General features: G+C 42.2%; 1 protein-coding gene across 6 annotated transcripts; it reads right to left on the bottom strand.

Moving 5' to 3' along the window:
- Positions 1-135: 135 nt before the first annotated feature.
- Positions 136-26084, bottom strand: ATF1 (activating transcription factor 1). Of its 6 annotated transcripts, none has more exons than XM_081898898.1 (9): positions 25809-26084; positions 14186-14303; positions 13887-13937; positions 11902-12024; positions 8928-9025; positions 7868-7998; positions 6548-6712; positions 5712-5871; positions 136-3913 (listed from the first exon to the last, which is right to left on the bottom strand). In XM_081898898.1, the coding sequence occupies exons 2-9, from the start codon at positions 14294-14296 to the stop codon at positions 3769-3771; spliced, it is 984 nt and encodes a 327-aa protein (XP_081755024.1). In that variant the 5' UTR covers positions 14297-14303; positions 25809-26084; the 3' UTR covers positions 136-3768. The 6 variants fall into 6 exon arrangements, with proteins under 6 accessions (XP_081755024.1, XP_081755023.1, XP_081755026.1 ...); XM_081898897.1 differs by lacking the exon at positions 25809-26084 and adding an exon at positions 14438-15526; XM_081898900.1 differs by lacking the exon at positions 13887-13937 and having other exon boundaries at positions 14167-14303; positions 25809-26077.

Raw genomic sequence — 26084 nt, 5'->3', positions numbered from 1 at the left:
ACAGTACTAAAAACAACAAACCACATACCTATCAAAGGCTAAAACAAAGTATGTGTTTATAATAAACAAATTCAGATACTTTTGTATGAATAAGGTCAGCGCCAGACTTTCCCACTTGCTGAATTAACAAGGCAGTTTGAAACAGCATTTCAGGGTCTTTATTACTGAAGTCAAGGGGTACAGCCACCTATGTTTTTTTAAAAAAAATATTTACAAATATTTTAAGCAAAGCTGCTAAGTTTGAGGATAGTTAGGATCATCAATTATATTGTCTGTGCTCACAACCCAGCTTTATAATGACCAGACGATAGGTTGGCAAATAGCACGAATATGCCTCTTTAAATAATGACTGAAAATAAAATTGATGACTGTGTACTTCTGTGATGATATACATGGTTATGGTTCCTGTTTCAAAATAATAGTGCACATTAACAGGTTATCGACCTGCATTTTGCTCTTAAATCAAACACCACGACCTCCCCTGTTCTTGCTCTGAAATAATAGTAATAATAATAATCAAATGCTCTTTTAATAACATTTGAACAGCAAAATATTTTGTTACTATTAAATACACATATACTTGAGATGTATGGGAAAACTTGCAGATCACACTTTTGTCCTAGAAGCAAAATATAATTTAGTATCATGCTAAAAATGATGCAGCACACCTGAAAGTTTGAATCCTCTGAAACTCACACACAATAAATTAATAAGTGTACAACAAATAGCTAGAAGATTCCAGGCCAGGTTGTGAAATACTTACACCACACAGTACTTTTTGTTGGTTGCAATCCAGAGGAAGGCACTGACCAGCCCTCATCTGCCTCCACACAAAACATATAACCCACAGCTGAAATGGGATTTTCAAAAATAGATTGACATACAGAATGTAGGTTATGCTGGAAAGCAAAGCTAGAAGCCTATCTGCATGTGCAAAAGCCTATAGAGACTTTCTGGGTTATGCATGAATATTCCATATTCCACCTTCCTTTCACTTAGGGCCCAAATTTGATTTATCCAAATTCAACTTTTCTTGTGTTTTTTTAAAGGACAATAGGAGTTTCTTTTTTTTAGAGGGGGTGGGTAAAATCAGGGTCTACTATAGTTCCACAGTTCTTCCCCTTTTCAGCAATAAAGGTTGTGGTGATGAGAAATTTCACAAATGGACTCCTGTTAGAGAATAAGATTGCTGAGTTCTGGTTCTAAATGAGTCTTGAATCTCGGCATTCTGTTGTGCTGCTACAACAGCCCTACAGTGCAGGCTGCTGAGCTTTAAAAATACTAGGTGAAATGGAAGATGCTTGCCTAGTTCTGAGCCTTAGTAGTAAGGGTCTATATTTACCTCTCCCTCCCTGTGGTGTATTAGAGAGGTTGCGGGGGATAATGGAAACCAGATGGGCTGCTCAGGGTGTGCATTTCCAGTATCACTCCTCCTTCCAGGATACTTTAAGCCATAAACATTCCTCATTATATCTATTAATTTAGAACCCATAATAACAGCATATTGGGTTCAGGGATTAGAAAATAAAGTTGGGGGTTGTTTGCCTCCTCCAAGGCTTATATTGTGAGCCTTAGTCACAATTCCCCGATACCTACATACAAAGAAAAGGCTCATTATTTTGTAGTTCTCAGAGAGCAAGTGTTATTCTCAATTCTTGAAGGGGGAAGAGTTCTAAAAATGTTTATGAGCAAATATTTTTCTGCATGTCTGGGAGCCACCAAGTATTGGGGGGGAAATGAGTTAATGGGACAGTGTGTGGAATGCTGTGCCATGATGGCAATAGATATATATATATATTTTCTAATGCATTTAGTGGCAACATTTCAAAGGAATGAAATGAATTGAAATGAATCAAATTGAATTGGAATGAATCAATAACATTAACTAGGGTAAGGCTACATTGCTTGTGTTAATTAGTTCATTGTGTGCTCAAGAATCCAACTGATGTCAAAAGATACTTTAACATCCCTTGAGAACAAGAACCAAAATGACACTATTATTATCCCTGGCAGCATCTTTAAAGTGAATTTATAAACGAATGTATCTTCTGTGAATACTAAACTATTTTCTCAAAAATATTTCCAGCAATTTTTGTTAAATTAAATTTGCCTAATGAAATATATAGAAATAGGTTCTAGTTTTCTTGAGCATCTCATAAAAATATAGAATTGATAATCTAAGAGGGAAAATATCTCTGTTTATTGAAACTTTATAAAAATTTAAAATATCCATATAAACTCAATTATAGAATTTGCAAAGGTAACGCTTCAACTACAAAAATATACCTGGTGTCTATGTCAACTGGATTACTTATAAAATTGGAATTGCTTTAAGAAGTCACTGTCAGGTTTACAAATTCAGTTTTGTAATTGAGTGCTTTAACATATATAAACATACTAGATTTTACCTTTGGTATATAATTTTAGCTTCTTTGTGCTTTGAACTGAGACAAAGCTAGGGAATTTGGAGTTTAATGCTTCTGTACAAGCAAAAGAAGTATATTCAAACAGGATATGGGATGCCTGTTCACTTGAAAGAATCATTTCTGTTTATCTCAAGATGTTGTTTTTTTCTACCCAGTGACATACACACACAAAAGCCCTTTGAAAATATATTCTGCAACATTTGTTCTCTTGCATTAAACATTTCAGAGCATCTGTATAAGCAATGATATGTGGGTCTGGTTTTCACGACACAATAAGCCAATCTTTCATTATAAATACACCCCACCACTCTGCAGGTTTAGACGATATGACAAGGCGTTCTATGGCTTATTTGACCTGCCTGAGCTCCATACAATGGGAAGAAGCCACATGGGGACCTGCCTGGTGTGGGGAGGGGTTCTTCATGATGAAACCATCATTTAAGATGAACACTGGCTTATTGTGACATGCAAACGAGGCCATGATATATGTTATCTACTCCTCAAGGAGTCTTATGACCACATCCTAAGACAGAGCACCCTTCTTTTAAACAAGTTGCCTGCCTGCTAAAACCAAATATAATTTCTAGCAAAGTAGTGTGTATATCTTCTTAACACAGAGATTAGAATTGACAATTTGAAGCAAACACATTGTACGTACAATTAACTGTGACAGCTTTCTTAGGATTCTTCTCCCTGTTGGTGGGCTGCAATAGGTTTTGACCCCCATACGTTGAAATAAAAAATGTGGCAGGTCTCCACCCAACTGGGAACCCTGGAAGGGTGGGCCTTCCAATCACAGGTGAGTGCTGCACACTCTGGCACATATGGATCCTTACTATAGTTGTGCATTTCAACACATGGACTGGCGCGAGGGCAGAAACTACTGCTACCTGTTCATTCACTATGTGGTGAAGATCCTTAGCCTGTGAAGGGAGCAGAAAAAAAAATCAGATTTAATAAATTGAACCTATGCTAGCTATATGTTGACAGGCATTAACACCTGAAAGCAAAAGATTCAGCTCTTCTGCATAATGGCAATCAAATGCCATAGGCATTAAAAAAATTCAGCTGTAGCACAAGAAATTCAAACATCTTGATTGACAGAATGTACATGTCCCACTTATCCTGATTGAAATGAAGATTCCAGTTGTGCCAGCAGAACTCTTCATGAGTTTTCATACTTCCTTTTTGTACTCTGCCATCAAAGGTTCTAAATAGAATCTCAAGTCTTTGTGGAATTTGGATAGAAGAGATTCATTTTTGACCTTTAATTTAAAAAAATTAATATAAAAAAATCCTTCTGAAATTCTTATGTTCACAAAAAGGTGTTTTTTTCCTCCTTTTACACATTTTTATGGCAGTAAAGATCTTTCAAAGTTTTTAGTTCTTCAATTAGAGTTTTGTTCTGGTTTTCAAGAACAGCAACTCGATTTTCAAGACATTTCACATATTCTTTCTTCTTTCTACGGCATTCTCGAGCTGCTTCTCTGAAATTCCAAAGCAAAGTTTGTTAATTATTACATAGAAGTCAAACTAGTTTGGAATTACAAGCATTCTGCTTTTGTTTCATTAGCTGATGCTCATCTAAAGAGGCTTGCCTTTCTCATTTCACGGACTGTGAAAAGTAAAACAAAGCCGCTTTCTTTGAAAAAATACTGATGTATCTACTTGACATAAAAATATTTAAAGAGCTGCAAGGATTAGCTCTTTGCAAGCTTGCTCTTTTTGCCTGAAGAGTTCAAATTACAGTGGTGCCCCCGCAAGACGAACGCCTCGCAAGACGAAAAACCCGCTAGACGAAAGGGTTTTCCGTTTTGGAGGCGCTTCGCAAAACGAATTTCCCTATGGGCTTCCTTCGCAAGACGAAAGCCCATAGGGAAATCTCCAGGGACAGCGGGGAAGTGCAGCGCGTCTTCCCCACTGTCCTCGGACCTCCTCCGAAGCCTGGCGATGGGGCGGAGAGCTCTCCGCCCCATCGCCAGCCTCCTCCGAAGGCTTGCAGTGGGAGGAGGGCTTTCCTCCCTACCGCCAACATTCAGAATGCTGTTCTGAATGTTGGCGGTGGGGAGGAAAAACCCTCCTCCCACCGCAAGTCCCGGGAACAGAGGAGAAGCGCTGCGCGCCTTCCCCTCTGTTTTCGGACCTGTGCTGAAGGCTTGCGGTGGGGAGAAAAGCCCTTCTCCGCACCGCCAGCCTGGCAAGCGGTCTCCATAGGAACGCATTAATTGATTTTTAATGCATTCCTATGGGAAACCGTGCTTCGCAAGACGAAAAACTCGCAAGACGAAAAAACTTGCGGAACGAATTAATTTCGTCTTGCGAGGCACCACTGTATTTATCATATTAGTGAACTAATGTTTTTTTAAAAAAATGGTCTGGAAATCTGTAAACAGATAAATTATTTCATCTGCCTGAAGCACACATTTCAGGGGAGTACATTTTGGCTTTGTGAACAATAATGCTTTGGGACTAATGAGAAATTAGAGGGTATCTCATAGGCAACTGGACTAGATGGACCATCAGCCTGATTCAGCAGAGTCCTGCCCATGTCCTTAAATATGCTTTTAATAAAGTAACAAAGTTTGTCTACAATTACACATTTGAAGAAAAGGAAATACAGGGGCTGCAACAGAAGGTATCAGTGATACATGACCCTCTGAACAAAGTGACACTGTCCTCAGGATAAACATCCACAGCAAATACTTAAATACTTGAAGAGGGATGCGGCCATGGTCCCCTTATACCATTTCTTATAGCTGGCTAGTTTATTAACACCTTTAAGCTTTCTTTATCGTATCAATAATTTCAAGATTTTAATAAATTGGCACTAGCATTTTGGGGGCAATTTAGTCTCTTCAAATTGTATAATGAGCTTGCAGTGCCTCCAAGGAGGTACAAATACAGTATTAGTGACTAGTTGTATTTACTTCTTTAAAGTAAAGTAGATTACTTTAAATCTACTTCTCCTTTGAAAACCTCCTGAGTTTCCCTTCTGTTTAACTAATGTATTAGTCTTTCTTAAAAAAGAATTAACAGCCCCCCTCCCACATTGTTTCTTTAAACCGGAAAAGGTTGAAGAAACAAAAGCTGTCAAACACCCCAAATAATTATAGTCTAAATAAGCATTTGTTTAGAAAGGGAAAAAATATTTCTTGGGTAGTGGGGAAGAGGGCAAAATAAGAGAAGTCTACTGCTAATCTTGGGTGATATGATTCTGTAGCCAAAGATTATTTTATGGGGAATATATTTCAGTGAATGCCTAAGACCAAATGGGAAACCAAATACCTGTTTTTCATCAGCCGTATTTCACGTTTCAACTGTGGATCATCCGTCTTGGTTGACTGAGATGTCAAGGAGACAGGAGCTGTCATCACAACCGTCTGGGGGAGGGAAGTGGTGGTTGGTGTGCTGCGTATCTGGTATGTCTGCATATCTCCTGATGCAGCTGTTGAGGAACCACAGTAAAGAATGTTGTGAAGAAAGGTGTTTTAAAGAAGACCCACATTTCCTGTTTGAATTCGGGCACACACAGCCAAGCACAAAATGTACACAGCAGTGGAGGGTGTACATGTAAAAAACTGGATTGGGCTCATAAACAGTAGCCAGGTATCTCTTGAGGATAAACATGACATCTTTTCAACAATTTTAGTTTTACTTCCCTTCCTTCAGAATGCATTTTGACAAAACTATTTTGAAGCGGCAGTACCTTCAAAACAATGCTGATGAATATACAATATTGGTTAATTAAATAATTCTGCTGACTTCATTCTTAGGTAGAAGCTTAAGGAAGCCCAACATGACACTGGCAGTGCAGAAACATGATTTGTGTTAAAACTGGGCCCTCAGCTGCTGCATGTGCAATGTTAGTTCACCAGCCCAACTCCTGCCTGGGTCGTAGATCCAAGGCATGCTTAATGCTGTACATGCAGATGAGGACACCTTATTTTAAGGCTGTGCAGAACCCTGGATTCTGCTTATGTAGTACTGCATATCAATAAGGCTTTAGGCACGACACATACAATATACAGACTTTTATTTGTAAAGTTGATATCATCCCTTGGAAAACCACAGTGGCGGGGAGAAATAGGAGCATTTCTGAATTATTTGTAGTAGGTACTTACTCTGCACGACCACCTGGTTGCTTGGCACAAGTATCTGCTGACCATCAGATGTCTGTACATACTGTAATAGCGGAGTCCCGCCAGCATTTGTAAAGGTCTGCAAACCTTGCACACACTCTGTCGCTGGGCTGCTCAGCTGTAATGGTCCATTTGGAGCAATGGCAACTTTAAGACAAGAAATAATGAAACAGAGAAGACACTGATCATTGTGCAGTGGTGTGTACGGTAGGTTTATAACTTCTTGACACCCCCCTCCCCAAAATAAAACCCACAATTTCCTGTATCATAAAGGGATGAACTTTTGCTTAAAAACACTGAAAAATTGACTAATTCTTTTCAGTTGCGAAAAAAGGTCACCCCAAAATGAAAAGCTGGAATCACCGTATATGTAATGTCATATGACTCAATGAAAATGGCTTCAAGAACTTGGCAGAAATATTGAAACCTTGCAAAAAAGCATTGCGGGTATTGGAGAATCACTGGAAACGGGAGCCATCCATAACTCCACAGATAACAAGAAGTAATCAGTGCGAAGAACACGCACTCAAAGTGACGCAGGAACTTTCTGGTGCTTGCAGCAGAAACAAAGACAAACTGCAACTTTGATTTATTCTAATCAATAAGAAGTGGTGTACAATGTACAAAACATTGTACAAGCATTAGAAAATTTGCTCTATTTTTCCTGTATTATAATACATAATATAATGCATTATAGTTACATATACAAAAACTGATTTATTGATTTCGGGCGGGACCTCTTTTTCAAAATATTTGGAAATGACAGATGATTGTTTTTAGGCAAAAGTTCATCCAAGCTATAGGAAGATGAGGTTGTAAAAAAGTTAAAACCCTAATGTACGGCTATCATGTTCTTTCTGTTGTGCTGATATCACAAAAATCTGCCACCAGTTACAGTCTCTTTCCTGTGAACAATTTACTTCATTTTGCAACCAGCACCTTCATTTGCCAAACCACATCATAGAACCATGGAATTGTAAAGTTGGAAGGGGACCCAAGGGTCATCTAGTCCAACCCCCTGCAATGCAGGAATCCAAATTAAGGCACCCATGACAGATGGCCATCCAGCCTCTGCTTAAAAACCTCGAAGGAGAGTCCATAACATTCTCTTCCTTTTGCTGGCCTGCAAATTCTGGTTAATCTAGTAATAGATGAAAAGAAAAATAATTCTCAGCAGAATTGTTATAATAATTTCAGAAGAGACCTTTGGATAGCATTATTCTCAGGCTAATACAAAATTCAACTTGAAATATATTTCCAGAAACAGCATTCCTAACACAGATAATTATAAATAATACATACTATATTGTCCAGTGCTTGTTTGGTAAACGGGCGTAGGGACAGACATTGATGTGATAGTAGAGATACCAGGACTTGCTTCATCTCCTTTCCTGTCTCGTGCGTCTTCAGAAGAGAGATCATTGAAGATTTTTCTATAAAAATTACAACAAAAATACCAGACATGGCTGAAAAACCACTTTTTAAAAAATGTAATCATTACTCCCAATGCATAACCCTAGGTATACAGTACAGGTGACTCGCATCTTATGCTTATTTTACCTAGGCGATTGCAGCTTTGCATGGGTGGTGGTGAAGTAAATAAATGACCAGAGAGCAGAAGAAACCCGCTCTCTGTTTACTTATTCCCCTCCGCACACACGCCTGCACAAAGCTGTGATCGTGGCAGAGGTGGATTTCAGGAGCATGACCGGTTCTGCTGCACTAGGTGCTGAGCCTAGGGGGCGCCGCAGGGCGTCATAACTATGGAATAGTGATTTAAGTAGAACAAGAGAAGGTGGGAGCATGCATTGACTTTGGCCCCCACACAGGGCGCTGCTGAAATCTGAAAGACCCAAGTTCGCCGCTGATTTTGGGCTTTCCTGGTTTGGGGAAAGCAGCATGAGGACTGTAGCAGTGGTCTCAGAGCCCTCACGCTGCCTTCCCTTGGGTGAGGCACCAGGCTTTGGGAAAGAGGCACAAGAGCTCTGGCATGGTCCTAGAGTCCTCCTGCTTCCTTCCCAAAGCTTGGACGAGCATTTTTGCGTATACAAGTGGACCCTCATGTAAGATGTGAGTTACTTTTATGTCTTTTCATGGTGGACAGAACCAGAATACAGGGAGAAAGATGCTGCTTTGTGGCTTTGGAGAAAATGACAATTATTTAGCTTTGTAAAAAAAAAGTTAAATTCCACCTTTCTGCAATACAGGGGTAGGGAACTGGATTGTGTTGGTAAGCCAGATCCTTATAATGACCACCACGCCACAGCTTCTGAGGGATCTATCAAACCCTGTGGGCTGCATGCATCTTACCAACCAGAAAAGCTCCACTGAAGAGAACCGAAGAAATGCATAAGGAACTGACCTATAAGATGGACGGCGTGCTAGGATTCCTCTGGCTTTCTGTGAAGAGCCTATGCTATCTGAGGAATCTTGTGAATCGTCACTCTCTGACAAAGACACCTGAAAGAAACACATTTTGTATTATTTTGCTGAATAGCGTAAGAGACAGCAGGACACACCTTTTGGGAATGCCAAGTATAACAATCAGCAGGTTTTCAACCATTTGCAAACTTTTTAAAATTACATTTAGAGTTAACAAGTTTCTTCAAAAGGAACACACCACTACTGCTATTTAAACTAAAAAAATTAAACATGATCCATTGTAAAGTTTGGAGTTCTGAAGTAATTCATAGGACTGCAATATAAAACAAGCACACAAACACTGCAAACTCATGAGTAAGGGGTTGGCCAAAGTTTCTGGAATAGTTGCAAAAATATTTGGTGTTGGGTTTTAACAGCAGTGCAAATGGTGATAGCAATAAGAAGTCAATAGTCTATCATTCTTCTGTTTGAATAAGTGAATATGTGTGATGTAGGAAGGAACAAAGATTGGTCTTTGCTGGTACAGGTCGGCTAAGCATTAAAATCAGAACAGCACCAGTTTATTTTAACAATACCTAATTTTGCAGTGAAGCCTGTAGCAATGTAATGATATATATTCAAGGCTCCAAACTGAAAATATGCAGATTTTGATAAGGAAGGAAGAACATAAAGAAACAAAACAGGAATGTTTCAAGGACTCTTGGATTTTCATTCTTTCTGTGCACTTCACCAGTTTGGCAAATGTCAACAGTCCTTCTGGTGTTCCCAAATAAACGTCTTTTATTTACAGCTAACTGGTGAAGCAGCAGCAAAAGCTTCACAGGGCATAGAGCTCTTGCAAAAGTATGTTGGTAAAGTAAAACAAAAAGAAGGCTGCTGTCAGGAGAGAGGGGCAGCTCTAGCTTTCCCTCAGTTTTCAGTGATGAAATTGCAGCATTTATATCCTACAGAACTCCTAAGTGTAAGACGAATTCCTCTATATTAGAAACAAAATGACTGCAAAATGACTGCTTTTAGATCTTTGACATATGTAACACAGACAATGCACAAACAGAGTTTTAATTATTATTTTTAGGGGGCAATACTATTGCTATCTTCAACTAGGGCTATCATATAGGTGGAACAAATTTGTTTTCTGTTGCTGGAGAGGGCAGGACCCAAACCAATAAGTTCAAATCTCCAAAAAGGGGTTTTCAACTAATCATCTGGAAGAACTTCCAGATAGCATGAATAGTCCAACAGTTAAACAAGCTGCCTTGGGAAAGTGGTGGGCTCTCTTTCATTAGATGTTTTTAAGCAGAGACTGGGTGGCCATCTACCAAGGATGCTGTAGCAGCCAATTTGAATTAGATTACCTTTGAGGTCTCTTCCAACGCTAAGATTATATTATTAAAAATAGAACACCTTAAGAGAAGGCTTTTCAAGGCAGCTGAAAACATACACAATTGATCAAAACATGAAAAAATATTTTCTATTGTTTGTTTCTTCCTATACTAGCTTTAGCTTTTCTTGTTTGCTTTTGTGTTGTTTTTGATTTTTTAATCATTGGGGCACATAATCCTGAAGATTTTAAATACTGCATTAAGTTTATGTGAGGTCTTTCTTATATGTCTAACCAGCCATAGTAACTACTGGCTCCAAAGAGTGGATGAGGTAAAAGTTCTACCCACCCACCCAGAGTTCCTCCTATTGGCTCCACCCAAGTTCTGATCGTTGATGCACTTCCTATCAGCCATGTCAAAATGTTGCAATGCAGTCTTTGGCTCATGGGGGAGGGGTAGTTTCAGAATGAGAAAAAGACAAAATTACACCCCCCAAAAAAACCCCACTTTCCCTGCTGTGCTATAGAACACTAAAAGGCTCAAGTTAAGTCACAGCACTTTATTCCTATGTAACAGGATATGAGGGAGGCTTCCGGAGAGCAAGAAGACTACTTTTCCCTTTCACTCCTGTAATACTCCGAAACAATATATTGTAGACCACGTGTTTTGCATGCAGCAGGTCCCAGGTTCCACCCCTGAGCAACTCCACTCAGCTCTGGGAAACACTCCTGCCTGAAACCTCTGAACAGTCACTGCAAGTTAGTGTAGTCAGTACTGAGCTAGACGGATAAATTGTCTTTCTCAGTGAAGGTAGCTTCCTGTGTTTGTAGACAGCTTTATCTGCCCATTGCTGTTACAGCAGTGAAGTGGTATTGGGGGTTACCCACACTTACACAAGGTGCAATCCTGTGAAGGATAGTTACACCTCATTCTGCCCATGCAACCCTTCCAGGGCTACTTCCTTTTTCTTACAATATGTACACAAACGCCTAAACATGGATGAGTTTGCATCATTTTTATGCGAATCAGCATTAGAAACCATAACTCGTACATCCATTTTGAAGTATTTGTCGGACTGATGCTTTAAAGTTATGAACTGATTACTGCACTTGCCACAAAATGTGAACTCATCCAGATATTATTTTGTATCTAATTAAGTGAATGTGTGAGCAGAGCTTCTGCTTAGGCAACAAACTTCCTTTCCATCTCCAAATCTGCTCTGGGTTTCCCCTCAATCCTTTGGAGCAGATTTGTAGAAGTGTGTGGGTAAAGTTGTGAAGCTCGCACCAAAACACAAAATATGGTGGGGCTGCCCCCCTAAGATCTCTCACTCTCCCCACCCCAATTTTTCCAGTTTCTTCTCAGGCCTTCACATCTCTAGATGTGGGGGGCATAGAAGGACGGCAAGTTTCATTGGACAAGTGGAAGTTGTCCACCGGACTTGGTTTCAACTTTTTAATTAATTGGTGTCTAGCACATTATTAGGCATTTAAATAAATAAGACAAAATAATAGTCCATAATAATGATGTGCAGCTTTGCTGGCTTGCTGCTGTCACCCCACAATAGGCTGAAATGCACTATAGTAAAATTCAGGTGCTGTCAATAAAACTTCCAAAGAAAGTTAACAGTACCTGCACTGATTGCCCTTGTGGTGAGTGAATGACAGATGAGGTTTGAGCTGTATGAATGACTCCCTGGACTTGATCCCCAGAGAGCTGAACCACTGTCAGTGGAGTTTGACCTCTGAGGGACATCTGAAACAAATCAAGAGTTGATTAGCCAAATCACGAAAAACACAATTTAGGCAATAAATCAGTAAGTGCCTACATTTAATGACACTGAGACTGAGGAAGAATAGTACAGTGGTGCCTCGCAAGACGAAATTAATTCGTTCCGCAAGTCTTTTCGTCTTGCGAGTTTTTCGTCTTGTGAAGCACGGTTTCCCATAGGAATGCTGGCGAGGGGCAAAAGTCTTTGCTCCCCCCTGCTTGCCTTTCCGGGAGAGCGGGAAGGCAGCGCTGCCTTTTCCGCTCTCCCGGAAAGGCAGGCAGGGGGGAGCAAAGACTTTTGCCCCTCGCCAGCCTTCAGAAGAGGTCCTGGACCTCTTCTGAAGGCTGGCGGGGGGGAAAAGTTTTTGCTCCCCCCCGCCTGCCTTCAAAAGCCGTCCGGGATAGCGGGAAGCGCTTCCCTGCTATCCCGGACCGCTTTTAAAATGCTGGCGGTGGGGAGCAAAGCCTTTCGACCCCGCCAGCCTTCCTGGACCTCTTCTGAAGTCCGGAGGGGGGGAAAAGGCTTTGCTCCCCACCGCCAGCATTTAAAAGAGGTCCCCGAGATTTCCCTATGGGCTTTCGTCTTGCGATGCAAGCCCATAGGGAAAATCGTCTAGCGAAGCGTCGCAAAAACCGAAAACCCTTTCGTCTTGCGGGTTTTTCGTCTTGCGAGGCATTCGTCTTGCGGGGCACCACTGTACTGAATTTCTAGTAAGACAAGACATTTTTGAATAGTGGTTTGGTTGCATTTAGCCAGCTATCATATCAAGACACCTCAGTTAACACGAGTTCACACTAGATGTCCTCAGGGGTAATGTGCCACTCAAAACATACATGATTTTCAGCCCAAGTAAGATTGTTTTCCAAATCTAATAACAAAAATGTGGCTATTTTATGTAATAATTCATTTCTGCTTTACAGTAACTAAGACAAAGATGGGCAGCCTGCAGCTTGGGAGCCTTTTGCACTGATCTCATTTCATGCAGCCCTAACACTTCCTGAAACTGCCCCCATTCCTCCATGCCATCAGACTTCCCTCTTTTCTGTTCATTTTCTCCTTTTTTTCTTGACCTTTAAAAAGGATTTTGTCGTCCCGTCCCCCAGTTTTTTTCTTCATTATACAACTGGGAGATGCATTATTTATCTATAAAAATAAATAAATCTTGTAAAAACTTTTTACTCATTTCATGGCTTGGAGAAAGTAATTCTGTCCATCACCAACTGAGACCGATAGTCTTGTGCATATATACATTGGGCATAAGCACATCTGTAATTGGGAATTCTACTCTGAGATCACTATGGTGAAAAATGAAGCAGGGCAATCTTTATTCCAAAATAGCTAATTCAGAACACTTTTGTCTCTGGATCTGTCCACTGCCTGTATATGGTTCCCAACAGATTACCCTAGAGAAAATTACCTCCCCCGCCACTGCCGCCAACAAAAAATAAAGGCTGACCACCCATGCTGTAAGAAGTTGTGCTTTTCTAACTTCCACTGACAAGAAAGTTCTGAAATTCAGACACTCTGCAACAGAACCCAAATTCATTAATTTTCAGTGCCATCTAGCAAGTACAGCCTCTGCTCTTTTCAACTCAGATCAAGCAGAGCACATGCATAAGCACCAATAAAATGAAACTTCACAACATCAGTGCTTGGTGGACTGCACCCTTTGTTTTGCTCCTGTCCATTGTGCTAAGGTCAGAAAGGCCGTCGGAAGCAAAAATACTGAAGCAAACAACAGCTGATTAACCAGTATTTTTATAGCAAATTTGTTATGATTCTGTGACTGGGAGACAGTTTTTCAGAATTAGCAACTCTTAAGTTAAAAAACACGGAGATGCTCAACTTTCCCATTTCTTTGCTTAGCCGGTCTGCCTAGGTGATCCTGGAATAAGATCTAAAGAAAGAACATTTGGATTTTATGAGACATGTCCATATCTAGTGAATATGGATGCATTTCCAGCTCCACACATGAAACACACGATTAACTCTAATTCCTAGAAATTATGTATGCACACACACACACACACACAAATATAAATATAATGTACTGTAAAAAAACCAACCCAATATTGTACAGTAAAATTTCAAATTAACCTACTTAAAAATTCCTCAGAGGATCTGACCTTAGATAGCTTTCTTTACCTGTTGAGAAACACGAGAAAGCTGAGCTGCTTGTAGCGTGGTACCTTGTAAAGATGCTGCTTGTGGGGGTGTTGCTGAATTGTTACTGTTGCTTCTGTGAGCCTCTTCCATAATCAGCCTATAAGAAACCGAAAGACAGCAAAATGCAGAGTTTATTATTACCCAAGAGAGACGGATGCTTTTCAAAGAGTGCCAGAGGACATTATAAAATAATACTGCCTTGTTGGTGATTACTGTCTTGGCTCTACCCACAGTTGTGTCTGCCAGCCATCGTAAAGAGGATCTTGCATCAGGAGTTGTCAGTATGTGCAATTCAGAGACAGGCCTTGAACCTTGCTGAAAGCAATGGAACTTATGCAGCCTGAAACATTTTAAATCTTGCTGATTTCAACGGGACTTTGGTACACTGAACTTCCCTGGATTATGCCCACTGACAAGTATTCTGGACACCACCATTGCTGCTGCCATGAATTTTGGACCTTCAAGAAATACAATGGCCTTCCACTATGCTAGATGGACCATTAGTTTGAAACTGTGTAATACGGTTCTTTATATCCTTGTGAGCGACACCTAGTTGATACAATAGTGTGGTAATTAGTCACATAATGGTCTTTTGTCACTTATAAATTCTATTTTTTACTGAAATGAAAATATCCATATATAATAGTACTTTGGATACAGAGCTCCTGCGAACATAACGCAATGCACAGGATGCTCCTGCCTTGGGGCAAGGAAAGAGGGTTTTCTGATTTCTTCTCCCCCCCTGAACCCCTCAAAAGAATTTCTAGAACAGAGCACGGAGGACTTGCACAAAGAAAACAGAATGGGTGAAAATCACCTCAACTGTGCCACAGGTTTTTTTTTCTCCCACGAGAGAACAATAGGGGAGGAGTGGTGGTGGAGGACAAGTTATTTGTATTCTAGTTTGTTTCAGAACTTTCTGCATCTATGATATGTAACTGCCGTGCATTTTATTACACCTGCTGCACAATTAAGCATTTCCTGGTCAACAGCACCAGGGTATGCACAGACAGTGTTCCAATAAAAATACCTCTGAGGCAGTCAAAGATGATCTGCCAGTTCTGAGCATGTTGTTACACAACATTTGAAATAGTTGCAAGAGCTGTTGCTGAGAAACTGGAAATTACATTTCTCTCAATGGAAATATGAGTCATTGATTTTTCCCTGCCGAGACCAACCACAGGAGCTCAGTTCTAAAACCTGAAGAATGCAAGTCACCATAATGAAAAAGTCTCAAGAGCTTCACTTCAGCCTTTCCATTCTTAATCAGATCAATCGTGCTATCAAACAGCAGACACCTCTTGTGAACACAATGACAACTTAGCATATACTACACTCTCCCTCCCTCTCTCTCTCTCTCTCTCTCTCTCTCTCTCTCTCTCTCTCTCACACACACACACACACACACACACACACACGATTCTACAAGTGAACTCAGATGCTGAGTTATAATAGCTACAAAGAGAAAACCAAGCTGCTAAGCAATGAGGGAGGTATCAGCAGCTCAGAGGGATGCCAAGATTTGCAGAACCAGAGAAAATATTTTGGAGGGGAATGTAAGAAGACAACCCCCTACCCCCACAGCCCAATCATATCAGACCATGCTCAGTGACCATAAAATGCTCAGTGGTTTTTTGGAGTGAGGGACATGCTGGTGGTAATAGAGAAATAGAGCCAGCAACGGCTGGCTGACTGGAACACTGAACAAGAACATTCCAAACTGCAACATTCAGTTGCAGCTCCACTTGTACTATTCTACTGCTATGGTTTTCAAACTATCCTCCAAAGAACTCTGGTGTTTCTCAATAAGGAGATCAGTAAAAGTGGGAAAACTTCCCTAAAAGGGAGCTAGCCCATCATTACCAATATGTGCAATCTGCAGCTGCCCAGGAGTTTTGTGAGTGTTCTATAAAGTGCCCTCTCTGTTCACAAAGAATAACAATGAGGCACAATAGGCCTGGTCAGTGCTCTGCAAGAACTGTGCATCCTGGAACATGCCCCACAGTCTTCTGCAATGAGAAGGACTTAATCTACCAAAAAGTCAATACAGGAGTTCCTTAAAGAGTTTGAAAACTATGTACTTTTTCTAATTACAAAGGAGGGGGGAGGCTAATTCAGCATTATTGTTTACAAATTGAAAGAACAAGGCTTTTAAAAGCTTGTAAGGAACATGGTCTGGAAATATCTCTTCCATCTCAGGGAATCTCTATTATAACCTTCCACACAAAATGAGACATAAAGGTGTCACAAAATAACACCACCCAACTACAAAGAACACAGTGTTTGTATTTTGCAGGCTAAGATTGTGACAACTATATTACCCATTATTATTATTATTATTATATTATTATTATTATTATTATTTCTATAGCACCCTTTATCCAAGGATTGCTGGGCAGATTACAATATAGAAACACAAAATACATGTCATAGTAACAAACAAAAACAATACCCTCCCATTCAGTTTAAAAGGCCATAGAGTGTTTAATTAGCCAAAGGCCTGGGAGAAGAGGAATATTCTTACCTGATGCCTAAAGATATGTGTCAGGGGCTCAGGAGCAGAGGCAAAGGAAAGGGAGGAAATGGAGAGCGAGGGGGAGGAATCCGAAGGAAGCGTAAGCGATGACAGTGGTCCGAGGTCTCTGAGTCTTTCCAGCGAATCGGAAGATTCACAGAAAGGGGCTCCCATGGTCAGAGCAAGGGGGGTGCCTAGGGGGACACCCCAGGAAGAAGGGGCCAGAGGGGACTCAGAGAGCAGCAGTTGGAAATCAGGACCAACTTCCCCACCAGAGCGCAGTAGGGGGGAGGAGTCCCAGGTATCGGGATCAGGCTGCTCACCGCCAGCGGGAGGAGATGAGTCAGGATTGGCCACGCCTCCATCGGAGAGCGAGGAAACGGTCAAGAGGAAGGTTGGAGGCTGGGCGCGCGCGCCAAGTTCAAATGTACAGGCGAGCGGCACAGCAGGTAGCCCGGATAGGGAGCCAGGTCCTAAAGCCCGCCGGAAGGAGGGACAAGAGTCAGGGGGGTCAGCGTCAGAAGAGTCCAGAAAGGAGGAGACCCCGGGGGGCAGAAGGACCCAGAGGAGAAAAGAGCGACGGAAGAGGTGGAGTAAGGCTAGAGTCTTAAACTGGTGTACAGGGGGTGGAGACTCAGACGGAGCTTCGCCGATCTAGGTTCTAAGACGTAGAGCTGCATGCTGCGGCTTGGAAATGGAAACTGGACTTCAATAAAGACTTTTGTACATTATTACTGACTAGCGTTGGTCCTCTGTGAGCTGGGACCTAGAGGCAGCTCTGACAATATGTAACAAAGGCGCCAGGTGAGCCACCCTGGGTGAGAGCATTCCACAAGCAGGGAGCCACCACAGAAAAGCCTTGTTCTCATGTTGCTGCCCTCTGGACCTCTTGCAAAGGAGATACACAAAGAAGGGTCCAGTTCAATTCATATTGGGAGAGGTGGTCCTTGAGGTCTTGTGCTCCTGAGCCACGTAAAGCTATATAGATCAAAACCAGCCCTTTGAATTGTGCTCAGAACTAACTGGCAGCCAGTGCAGTCGGGCCAGGATTGGTATTATATGTTCAAACCGGTTTGCCCCAGCGAGCAACCTAGCCACTGAATTCTGCACCAGCTGAAGATTCTGAATCATTTTCAGAGGCAGCCCCACATATAATGTATTGCAGTAACCTAACCTAGAGGTTACCGGAGCATAGACAACAGCAGTTAGGCTATCGCTGTCCAGAAAGGAGCACAGCTGAAGTTGAGGGAAGACACTCCGTACCACTGACGCCACTTGAGACTCAAATGACAGCAATGGAACTGGAAGCAGCCCCAAGATGCATATCTGCTCCTTCAGATGAAGTTTAACCCCATCAGGAGCAGGCAACCTCCCATCCATTCTGTCTAGGGATCCACCCACTAACAGCCTCTGTCTTATCTGGATTAAGCTTCTGTTTGTTGGCTGTCATCCAATCCATTATTGAGGCAAGACAACGGTCCAGCACATTTACTGCCTCTCCTGCAGATGTAAAGGAGAAGCAGAGCTGTGTGTCATCAGTACATTGCTGACAATGTACTCCAAAACTCCGGATAACCCCGCTCAGCAGTATCATGTAGACAGATGTTAAACAGCATGTGGGATAAAACTGAACCCTGAGGAACCCCACAATGAAGGCTCCACAGGACCAAAAAGCACTCTCCAAGTATCACCCTCTGGAAATGACCGAGGAAGTAGGACTGGAACCACTTTTAGAAGTCACTAACTGCCAGTGCTGTGTGCTGCTCACCCAACCTGCTGCACTTCCTCCATACCTCCCTGTCATGGGCCTGCTGGATGCAGAGGGAATGCTGGGAGGCACCAGTTGGGGAACCCCCAGAGGAAGAAGGCTCAAAGGGAGAAGAGTGAGAAGACTGGGAAAAGGAGGTGTCAGAAGCTGCAGGGGTAACGGGGTTGAGTAAACAGGAAGATGTGCTGTGGCAGACAGCAGTGTGGACTCACAGAGGCTTAGTGCAGGCAGGCTGTGGAAGAAGACAGGGAGTCTTCCCCTAATGCTGTGACCAGCTACTAGCCCTGCTGGTCTCCCAGAATGCACAGATAAAAAGGCAGAGCAGGCAAGCATGAGGGGCAATGGATGAACAAGTCCAGCTTCCAGTGGTTTGTGGGTTGAGTGAGATGGCTGACAGCACAGAAGAGTCAGCAAAGCAGAGAAGGCAAACTGGGCTTGTGGTGGTGGGGCAAGTCTAATGAGAGGGGTGGCACATATGGGGCGGAGCAGGCAAGGTGCACTGAGTAAGAGTGGTGGCACAATGGTGTGAGCAAGCTGCAGAGGTGGCAAGGAGTAAGGGGAGGGAACTTTGACAAGGAGTGCTTTGAGGTAGGAGTAGGGAGGTTGCCAAGTGAAGTGAGCAGGGGGTGTCATTTCCTAGTTATAATTAAAACAAAGGCAGAAACTGAGTCAGAACAGGCTGAGTCAATACAGTATACTACTTTCACACTTTTGTGGGTGCTCACAATTCAAGAAAAAAACAGGCAAAACGTAATCATACTGGGTTCTGCCTCATAGACAATTTCTAAAATAAATGAAAACATTAAAAGGTGATCAGAAAAAAGGAAAGAAAAACAAAAAGCAATAGCAAGTATCTCAAAATGTCTATTTCACACATTCAACTCTTGACCTAGACAAAAAATAAACAAGAATTGCAGTTCTCAAGATATTTGCCTAATTCATTATTTTCATTTATATGGACCCTTGCATTTTTTAATTGGAGCGACATAATGTAATTACACAAGAAGCAAGTTTATTACTTAATTGGTAAAAAGCAAATGAAAGTCCCTTTCATATGCTGTTCTTATGATATTACAAAAGCAACAAAACCTTATTATCTTAACTGTTCTTGCATTAAGCTTGGTTTAGCATAGGAACAAGAGTGGCAGGTGGGGTGCCATGCCAACATCCTCCAGGCAGCTCTTGGATGTGCCTCTTTGCCCAGTCTTTCCAGTTGATGGGCCAGTGCCACCAGCAAGGGGCAGCTCAATGTGCCTGCCCAAGTGGCAGATGGGTAGAAGCTACTGCCAGTGGTGGTCAGCTACAACATGGGAAAGGACAGAGCTGGCCATGCTGCTGTCACATGATGGCAATGGGATCAATTCAGGCCTCTTCAATATACCAGCTTGGGATCTGAGGCAGCAAAGTGGCACCTTTTCCTCCGCCACCTCAACAACTACTTGAAAAGCTTTTCAGACATGTGTACTGTGTACAAAAATAGCACTTTACTGATGTTTCTTAAACATCAGTAAAACAAACATACTAAATCAAATCTCAATTGATTTGGGCAATGGGATGTTACAAAAAAAATGCTCTTATTGAAAATTTTCTAGAAAACCACCATCACTGCTACCACGTTGAACAATGCAAAACAAGACATTCATCTCTAATATGAAGCCTGTTTTATCTAATCACAATGAATTCTTTCCTACATGAACAAATGAAATGTAGTGCTTAATAGTCTTCTTTTAAGTAAGATGAAAAGAAGTCAATATATATTGGCTTGATCTATCTGCAAGTTAAATATTCTATTATTATTTGCTAAACAAAATTTAACCAAACAATGAATAGTGAATTACTGGTATTAGTTGACATGACTGACTCTTCTAAATTAAGTTACTTGATGCAACAGAAGCACCACAATCTCTTCATGCAGCCTTATAGTTATTTTAAATACTGTTTCAAGAGTATCTTCCAAAATATTAGTTTTTCAGAGCAGTGAATTCACCCTTCCCAATTTGGTGGTTTCCTACGTACCATCTAGCAGCACTTCTGAATCACCTCTTCTGCTCTAATTTAACCCTATTAATACTTAGTATGCCTACTGCAATTTTGAGTGTTCAAAATGCTTCACATGCATTACATTGTTGTAACCTTACCCCAGCCTTACAAGGTAGGCCGTCACATGGATGGGGGGGGGGGCAACAGTGTGAGAGAGTGGTGGCTTAAATAAGGCCATCAAGTGAGTTCATGCCAAAGGAGGGATTTGACTTGTGGCCTTCACTAACCTAACAAAGTGAGAAAGAACAATCTTTTAATTCTTCTTCTTCAAGAGTTTAATAAACGTAGGCTTTTCTTGTCATTATTATATATGTGGCAAGGATTTCTATTAACTTGTTATAGAGTTTCCAATTCTTTGGTATTTTGGAAGAACTATACTTCAGGAGAAAAGAAACTATTCCAGTTAACCACTTTAGATGCTGAGAGAATTCTGTAGCCAACTGGAAAAACATACGTACACCCCAGCTCTTGGCAACTGTAAAATATTTAGATCAAGCCAAAATTTTCAGAACACAGACAAAACTGGAAACAGATAATCATCCAGAAGAGTTTCATAGCTCTCACTAGACGAAAAAATGTAGCTTTCTGTTTCTATAGCACTTTTGGAGAATCATGAAACCTGTACAAACTGTCCAGTCTATATCAGGGATGTAAACATCTCAAGTGCCTGCTGGTGCATGGGTATCTGAAACATTTTTACATTTGTCCAAATGTAAGGCTAACAGGGGGGACGCGGGTGGCGCTGTGGGTTAAACCACAGAGCCTAGGACTTTCCGATCAGAAGGTTGGCGGTTTGAATCCCCGCGATGGGGTGAGCTCCCATTGCTCAGTCCCTGCTCCTGCCAGCCTAGCAGTTCGAAAGCACGTCAAAGTACAAGTAGATAAATAGGTACCGCTCTGGCGGGAAGGTAAACGGCATTTCCGTGCACTGCTCAGGTTCGCCAGAAGCGGCTTAGTCATGCTGGCCACATGACCTGGAAGCTGTACGCCGGCCAATAAAGCGAGATGTGCGGCCACGACTGGACCTAATGGTCAGGGGTCCCTTTACCTTTAAGGCTAACAGGCAATGTTAACAACTAACTGTAGCCCTGATCAGGCACTACTCATGTGAAGGAGCAACAAAGGGGCTGCAGGGACTCGCTTTTAACCCTAACCCAGTCATCATACAGCTTGTGCCATACTCCCAAGTGCTCAGGGCTAACTTCTGCTGTGGGGAGCCTTTTTTTTCTTGTGTAAGTTTCTAAATCATGTGGGGAGCCTACACAACTAGGAAAGGCTTTCCATGTCAGAAGTTACACCTGAACAAGTGGGAAGCTGGCACACTCCATACAAAGATGGGGGTGGAGCTAAAGGTATTGCCCCTTTGTACTTGTGTTGTCCCTTCATACGAGGTCTTACTACTTTTCTTTCTTCCTCTCTTTGTTGTGTTTAATACTGCTAAAAGTTTCCTTTTGTTTCTCCCACACAAAATGTTTGATCGTCTTGATGATGTAATGTTTTACTTTCTGATCTTTCTCTATACCACCTTAAACTTTGATCAAGCTTGTAATTTGCCACTACCTAAATCAGGAAGTAACTGCACCTAAAGAGCAGCCAAGCAGCAAACTGTACCTGTCCCACACTATGCCCCCTTCTAAAGCTGTGTCACACATATACTCAGCTAAGTCTAGTTGAATGCACAGCTTATATTGTCCCATCTTTACCAAGCCACAAAGAGTTAGCAATGCACAGTATCCATGCAGCCACTTGGTAAACTGGCTGGCTGCAAATATACAATGAGAATTTTACAATTCTGCAGCTTCAGGAGCACACTATAGATAACCAGCTTACCATCTGGTTACATGTACACCACAGTAAACTAACACTAATGTTCCAGTCTAAACTCATGGTTCTTCAAAAACTCCTTGGGCAACCCAAGACCTCTTATTCCAGTTAAACATCTTGATCTTTTTTGCTCTTGCTTCTATGTAAGTCATTCTTTTCATAAACCTCTTGCACTCCTCTTATGTGTTCCAATGTCTTCTGAAGCAAGGTTAGCAGAGACCTTTTTCTATGATGGCGCCTTGTATGTGGATTCCCTGCACTGAAAGATTACATCATATTCTTCTTTATTTGTGCTCCACTGGCAACTGAACTTAGTAAAACCAGCTTTTGATTCTGTTGCTGTTTAATGTACTGATCGAGGCTGTCCTTTTTTTTGCCACTGTTTATAAAATAATTTGATAATCTGACTTTAATAGTTTGATTACTGTGCTTTCTTATGTGAATTTCTGTTTTATTTGCCTTAAGCAAAACCTTTGTGGAAAAGTGTGATATAAATTATTAGAATAATTAATTATTAAGCCTATTCTGCTCTCTTTTAAGAAATGCTCAAAACATACCATTGTTCTCTTATTTTACTCTTCATTAATTTCTTATCATTCATTTTAAAACAGCTTCTACAACTTAAAACTCATTTTAATTATCACTTTAGATTTGGGCTTACACATTCCCTCCCTTTTCATTTTGTAAATTGTAAACCACTTTGGGCAGGAATCTATCTATTTTCTTGTTTGCAACAGTATTTAGTAAGCACTTGGGTGTAGTACTAAAACTATTGTTTATTTATCACCAATGTACACACTTTACAGAACAACATAATCAAAAGAAATAGTCCATGCTCCAATAAATTTATAACTAACATTTCAATAGTGAGGAAGACAAGATAAGATGAAGAGCAGGAGTGGGAAACTTGTGACTAGATGCTGGTGGACTTTGGACTCCCATCAGCCCTATACGGCATTGCCAATGGTCAGGCATGATGGGAGCTACAGTTCAACATCTGGAAAGCTACTGGTTCCCTATCCCTGGATGAAGGCAAGAATAGAAAGAGATGGTTGTCAAAGCCCTAAATACCAAAATGTGGGTTTTGCTGAAGTATTTGAAGAGAGAGAGGTGTCATAATTCTGCTAAAATGATGTCTAGAGTGATATATTTAAAATACCTACCATGTTCAGAATGGATCTCAAGGACTGCCTCCCCCCATTTGAATCAATTTGGACCCTCCAATAATAATTTCATGCCCTTCTTTGTGTGTCCCCTCTGCAAGCTGTCGAGAGAGCAGCAACACAAAACAGGCCTCTTCCTTTTGGCAATTAATTTTTATTGATTTTCAAACAAATTAACAACCAATTATACAAAACAAGCCTTTTCTGAGGTGGCTGTGTTTGTGGGATGCTGTCCACTGGTAGGCTTGCCTGGCGCCTTAGTTACATATCTTTAGGCACCAGGCAAAAACATTTCTCTTCTCCCAGGCCTTTGGCTAACTAAACAATCTATGGCCTTTTAAAATGTGGAGGGTTATTACTGTTTGTTACTATGGTATGTATTTTTGTGCTTTTATATTGTAAACCACCCAGTGATCCTCAAGTGATGGGTGACCTAGAAATGTGATTGATTGATTGATTGATTGATAATACAGCATCAATGGGTGGGTTTTTTTTGCTTCCAAAGGTTATTTATTTTTAAAACTACTACTTATTTTTCAACTTTGATAACAGGCCTCCAAGGTGGCCTGTATTAAAAGAAAATGAACATGCAATTAACTCAGTCAAAGAAGGTACAATTATTTCATGAGTGATGTAAAAGAGAAACTGCAAACACCCCTTTCATAGAATTGTAAAGTTGGAAGGCCCTAAGGATCATCTAGTCCAACCCCCTGCAATGCATTTTAGATTACTTATTTGGATCACAACATTTTAGACAACTACAGCACTACATTGTCTCTTTAAAACAATTATGAACAAGAATTACTCTTGAAAGACATATTAGAAGTAGCCCCCCAAAGTTGGGCGAACTAGAGTAGATTATTTAAAGGTTCTCTTTTGATTATCTTCAACAAGCTCAGAGCTATTTCACAAGCCTTGGTTTGGCACAGAGTATATGGTGAGCTAGAAACTGCAGCCAATTCTGCCTATCCAGAATACATGTATGAGATTCATTTTCATACACCTGTCTGCCACTGTTTTCACATTACAACTTCACACACTCCCTTTCAATATACCATTACAGCTGTACACCTTTCTAGAGCTGCTTCCCAAAACCCACTAAAGACCAGTAAAATCAGCAGATCCAAGCACACCTAAAACCAACAGCAGAATAAAAGCAGCTGTCATTGTAATTTGACGTCTGTGAACTACCCTGAACATTTTGTTCAAAAGGCAGGATATAAATATTTTAACAATATATCCCCAGCACAGCTTTACAGATAGAATTTTAAAGCCTGGGGGAAATAAAAAACAGATAATCGGAGTTGATGACAGACGAGCCATCCTTTGGAAAAGCATATCTTAAGGATACACCTAAATACACACAAACACACACAGACGACACACAGCACTGCGGAAGTTGCACCTGAGCACAAAGGAAGCCGACCTTCCGTTTAAGATTAAGCCCATCACGTGACTCGCTTTAGGTACTTAAAAACTGTATACAGGCGTTCACTGCAGCCAACGCCAAGGGGCCGAGGTCTCTTTGCCCTGCTCCCCGCACCGATAAAACATCGGAGGGAGCCGAGCTCCCCTCAAAGTTGATGGGCGTTGTCACTCAAAGGGTGGTGCGCGTGCCAGATCGGTTATGTGCGTGTGCCACAATCTTGCGATCGATCATGCAGGGCGGGGGTTAACCTGCACAAACACGCGCACCACCACCCCCAAAATATTTTATTCAAGTGGGCAAACCTGGTTGGAAATAAGGCGGCAAACGCATCTTTTATCAAAGTGCAACCCAAACGCCTGCAAGTCGAAAGCTTGCTTGAAGGTTTTGGTTGCTTCCCAACTTCCGACTATTATTATATCTTTGCTTTCGAAGCCCCCTCTCGCCAACTGTCAGGAGAGGGAGACCAGAGGAGGAGGCAGCAGCAGCAGCCGGCGGGCAAGCGAGCCCGAGGGGAAGCCGAGCCCTCGCCCATAGCCAGCGAGGCGTCCGCGGGTGAGACCCGGCGCTTGTGCAACAGCTGCGGCGGGCGAAGGTCTGCCTCCCGCCGGAGCGCCAGGAGACGGGCGCGGGCGCCTCGCCCTCCGTCCCGCCAAATCCCAACCGCCTCGCGAGCGCCTTTTCGAACGGGAACCGCTCGCGAGCGCCCGGCTTCCGCGAGCCGCCTCTCCCTCCTCCCGAGGCGTTTCCCCGACCCGCTCGCTCTCTCGCCCGCCCTCCTTCCCTTCCCTCGCGCTCGTTGATTCGGCCGCGTCCGCCTCGCCTCGCGCCCTGATTGAGTCGCCGCCGGTCGCGCCCGCTTTTACCTCAGAGAGACGACACCGCCGCCGGCTTCGCCTCGGCCTCACGCGGCGCCCGTGAGGGGAGAGGGGACGGAAGGCGGCGGAGGCGGACGCGCCGCCGCCGCCCTAACGCCTCAGGGAAGCCAGAGCCGCCGCCAGCATTGTCGGGAGTAGGCCCCGCCAGGGAGAAGAACCACGCACTCCCTCAGACACGCACCCTCTCGCTCTGGAGCTCGGGGTGGGCGGGTTGCGACGATAGAGCGCGCCGGAGGCCAGAGCTAGAGAGGGCTGCTGCCTTTG

Source organism: Podarcis melisellensis, assembly GCF_964234715.1.
Source record: "Podarcis melisellensis genome assembly, chromosome: 2".
NCBI classification, from domain to species: Eukaryota; Metazoa; Chordata; class Lepidosauria; order Squamata; family Lacertidae; genus Podarcis; species Podarcis melisellensis.
This window is presented reverse-complemented; position numbering and strand designations above follow the sequence as displayed.

Excerpts from the sequence above, each read along its gene's own strand:
- ATF1 (XM_081898897.1), bottom strand. The coding sequence starts at position 14,475 with ATGCAAGATCCTCTTTACGATGGCTGGCAGACACAACT. Across the intron at positions 7,999-8,927 it reads GCACGCCGTCCATCTTATAG|AAAAATCTTCAATGATCTCT; the intron begins GTCAGTTCCTTA and ends TAATTTTTATAG. Across the intron at positions 3,914-5,711 it reads ATACGGCTGATGAAAAACAG|AGAAGCAGCTCGAGAATGCC; the intron begins GTATTTGGTTTC and ends TTGGAATTTCAG.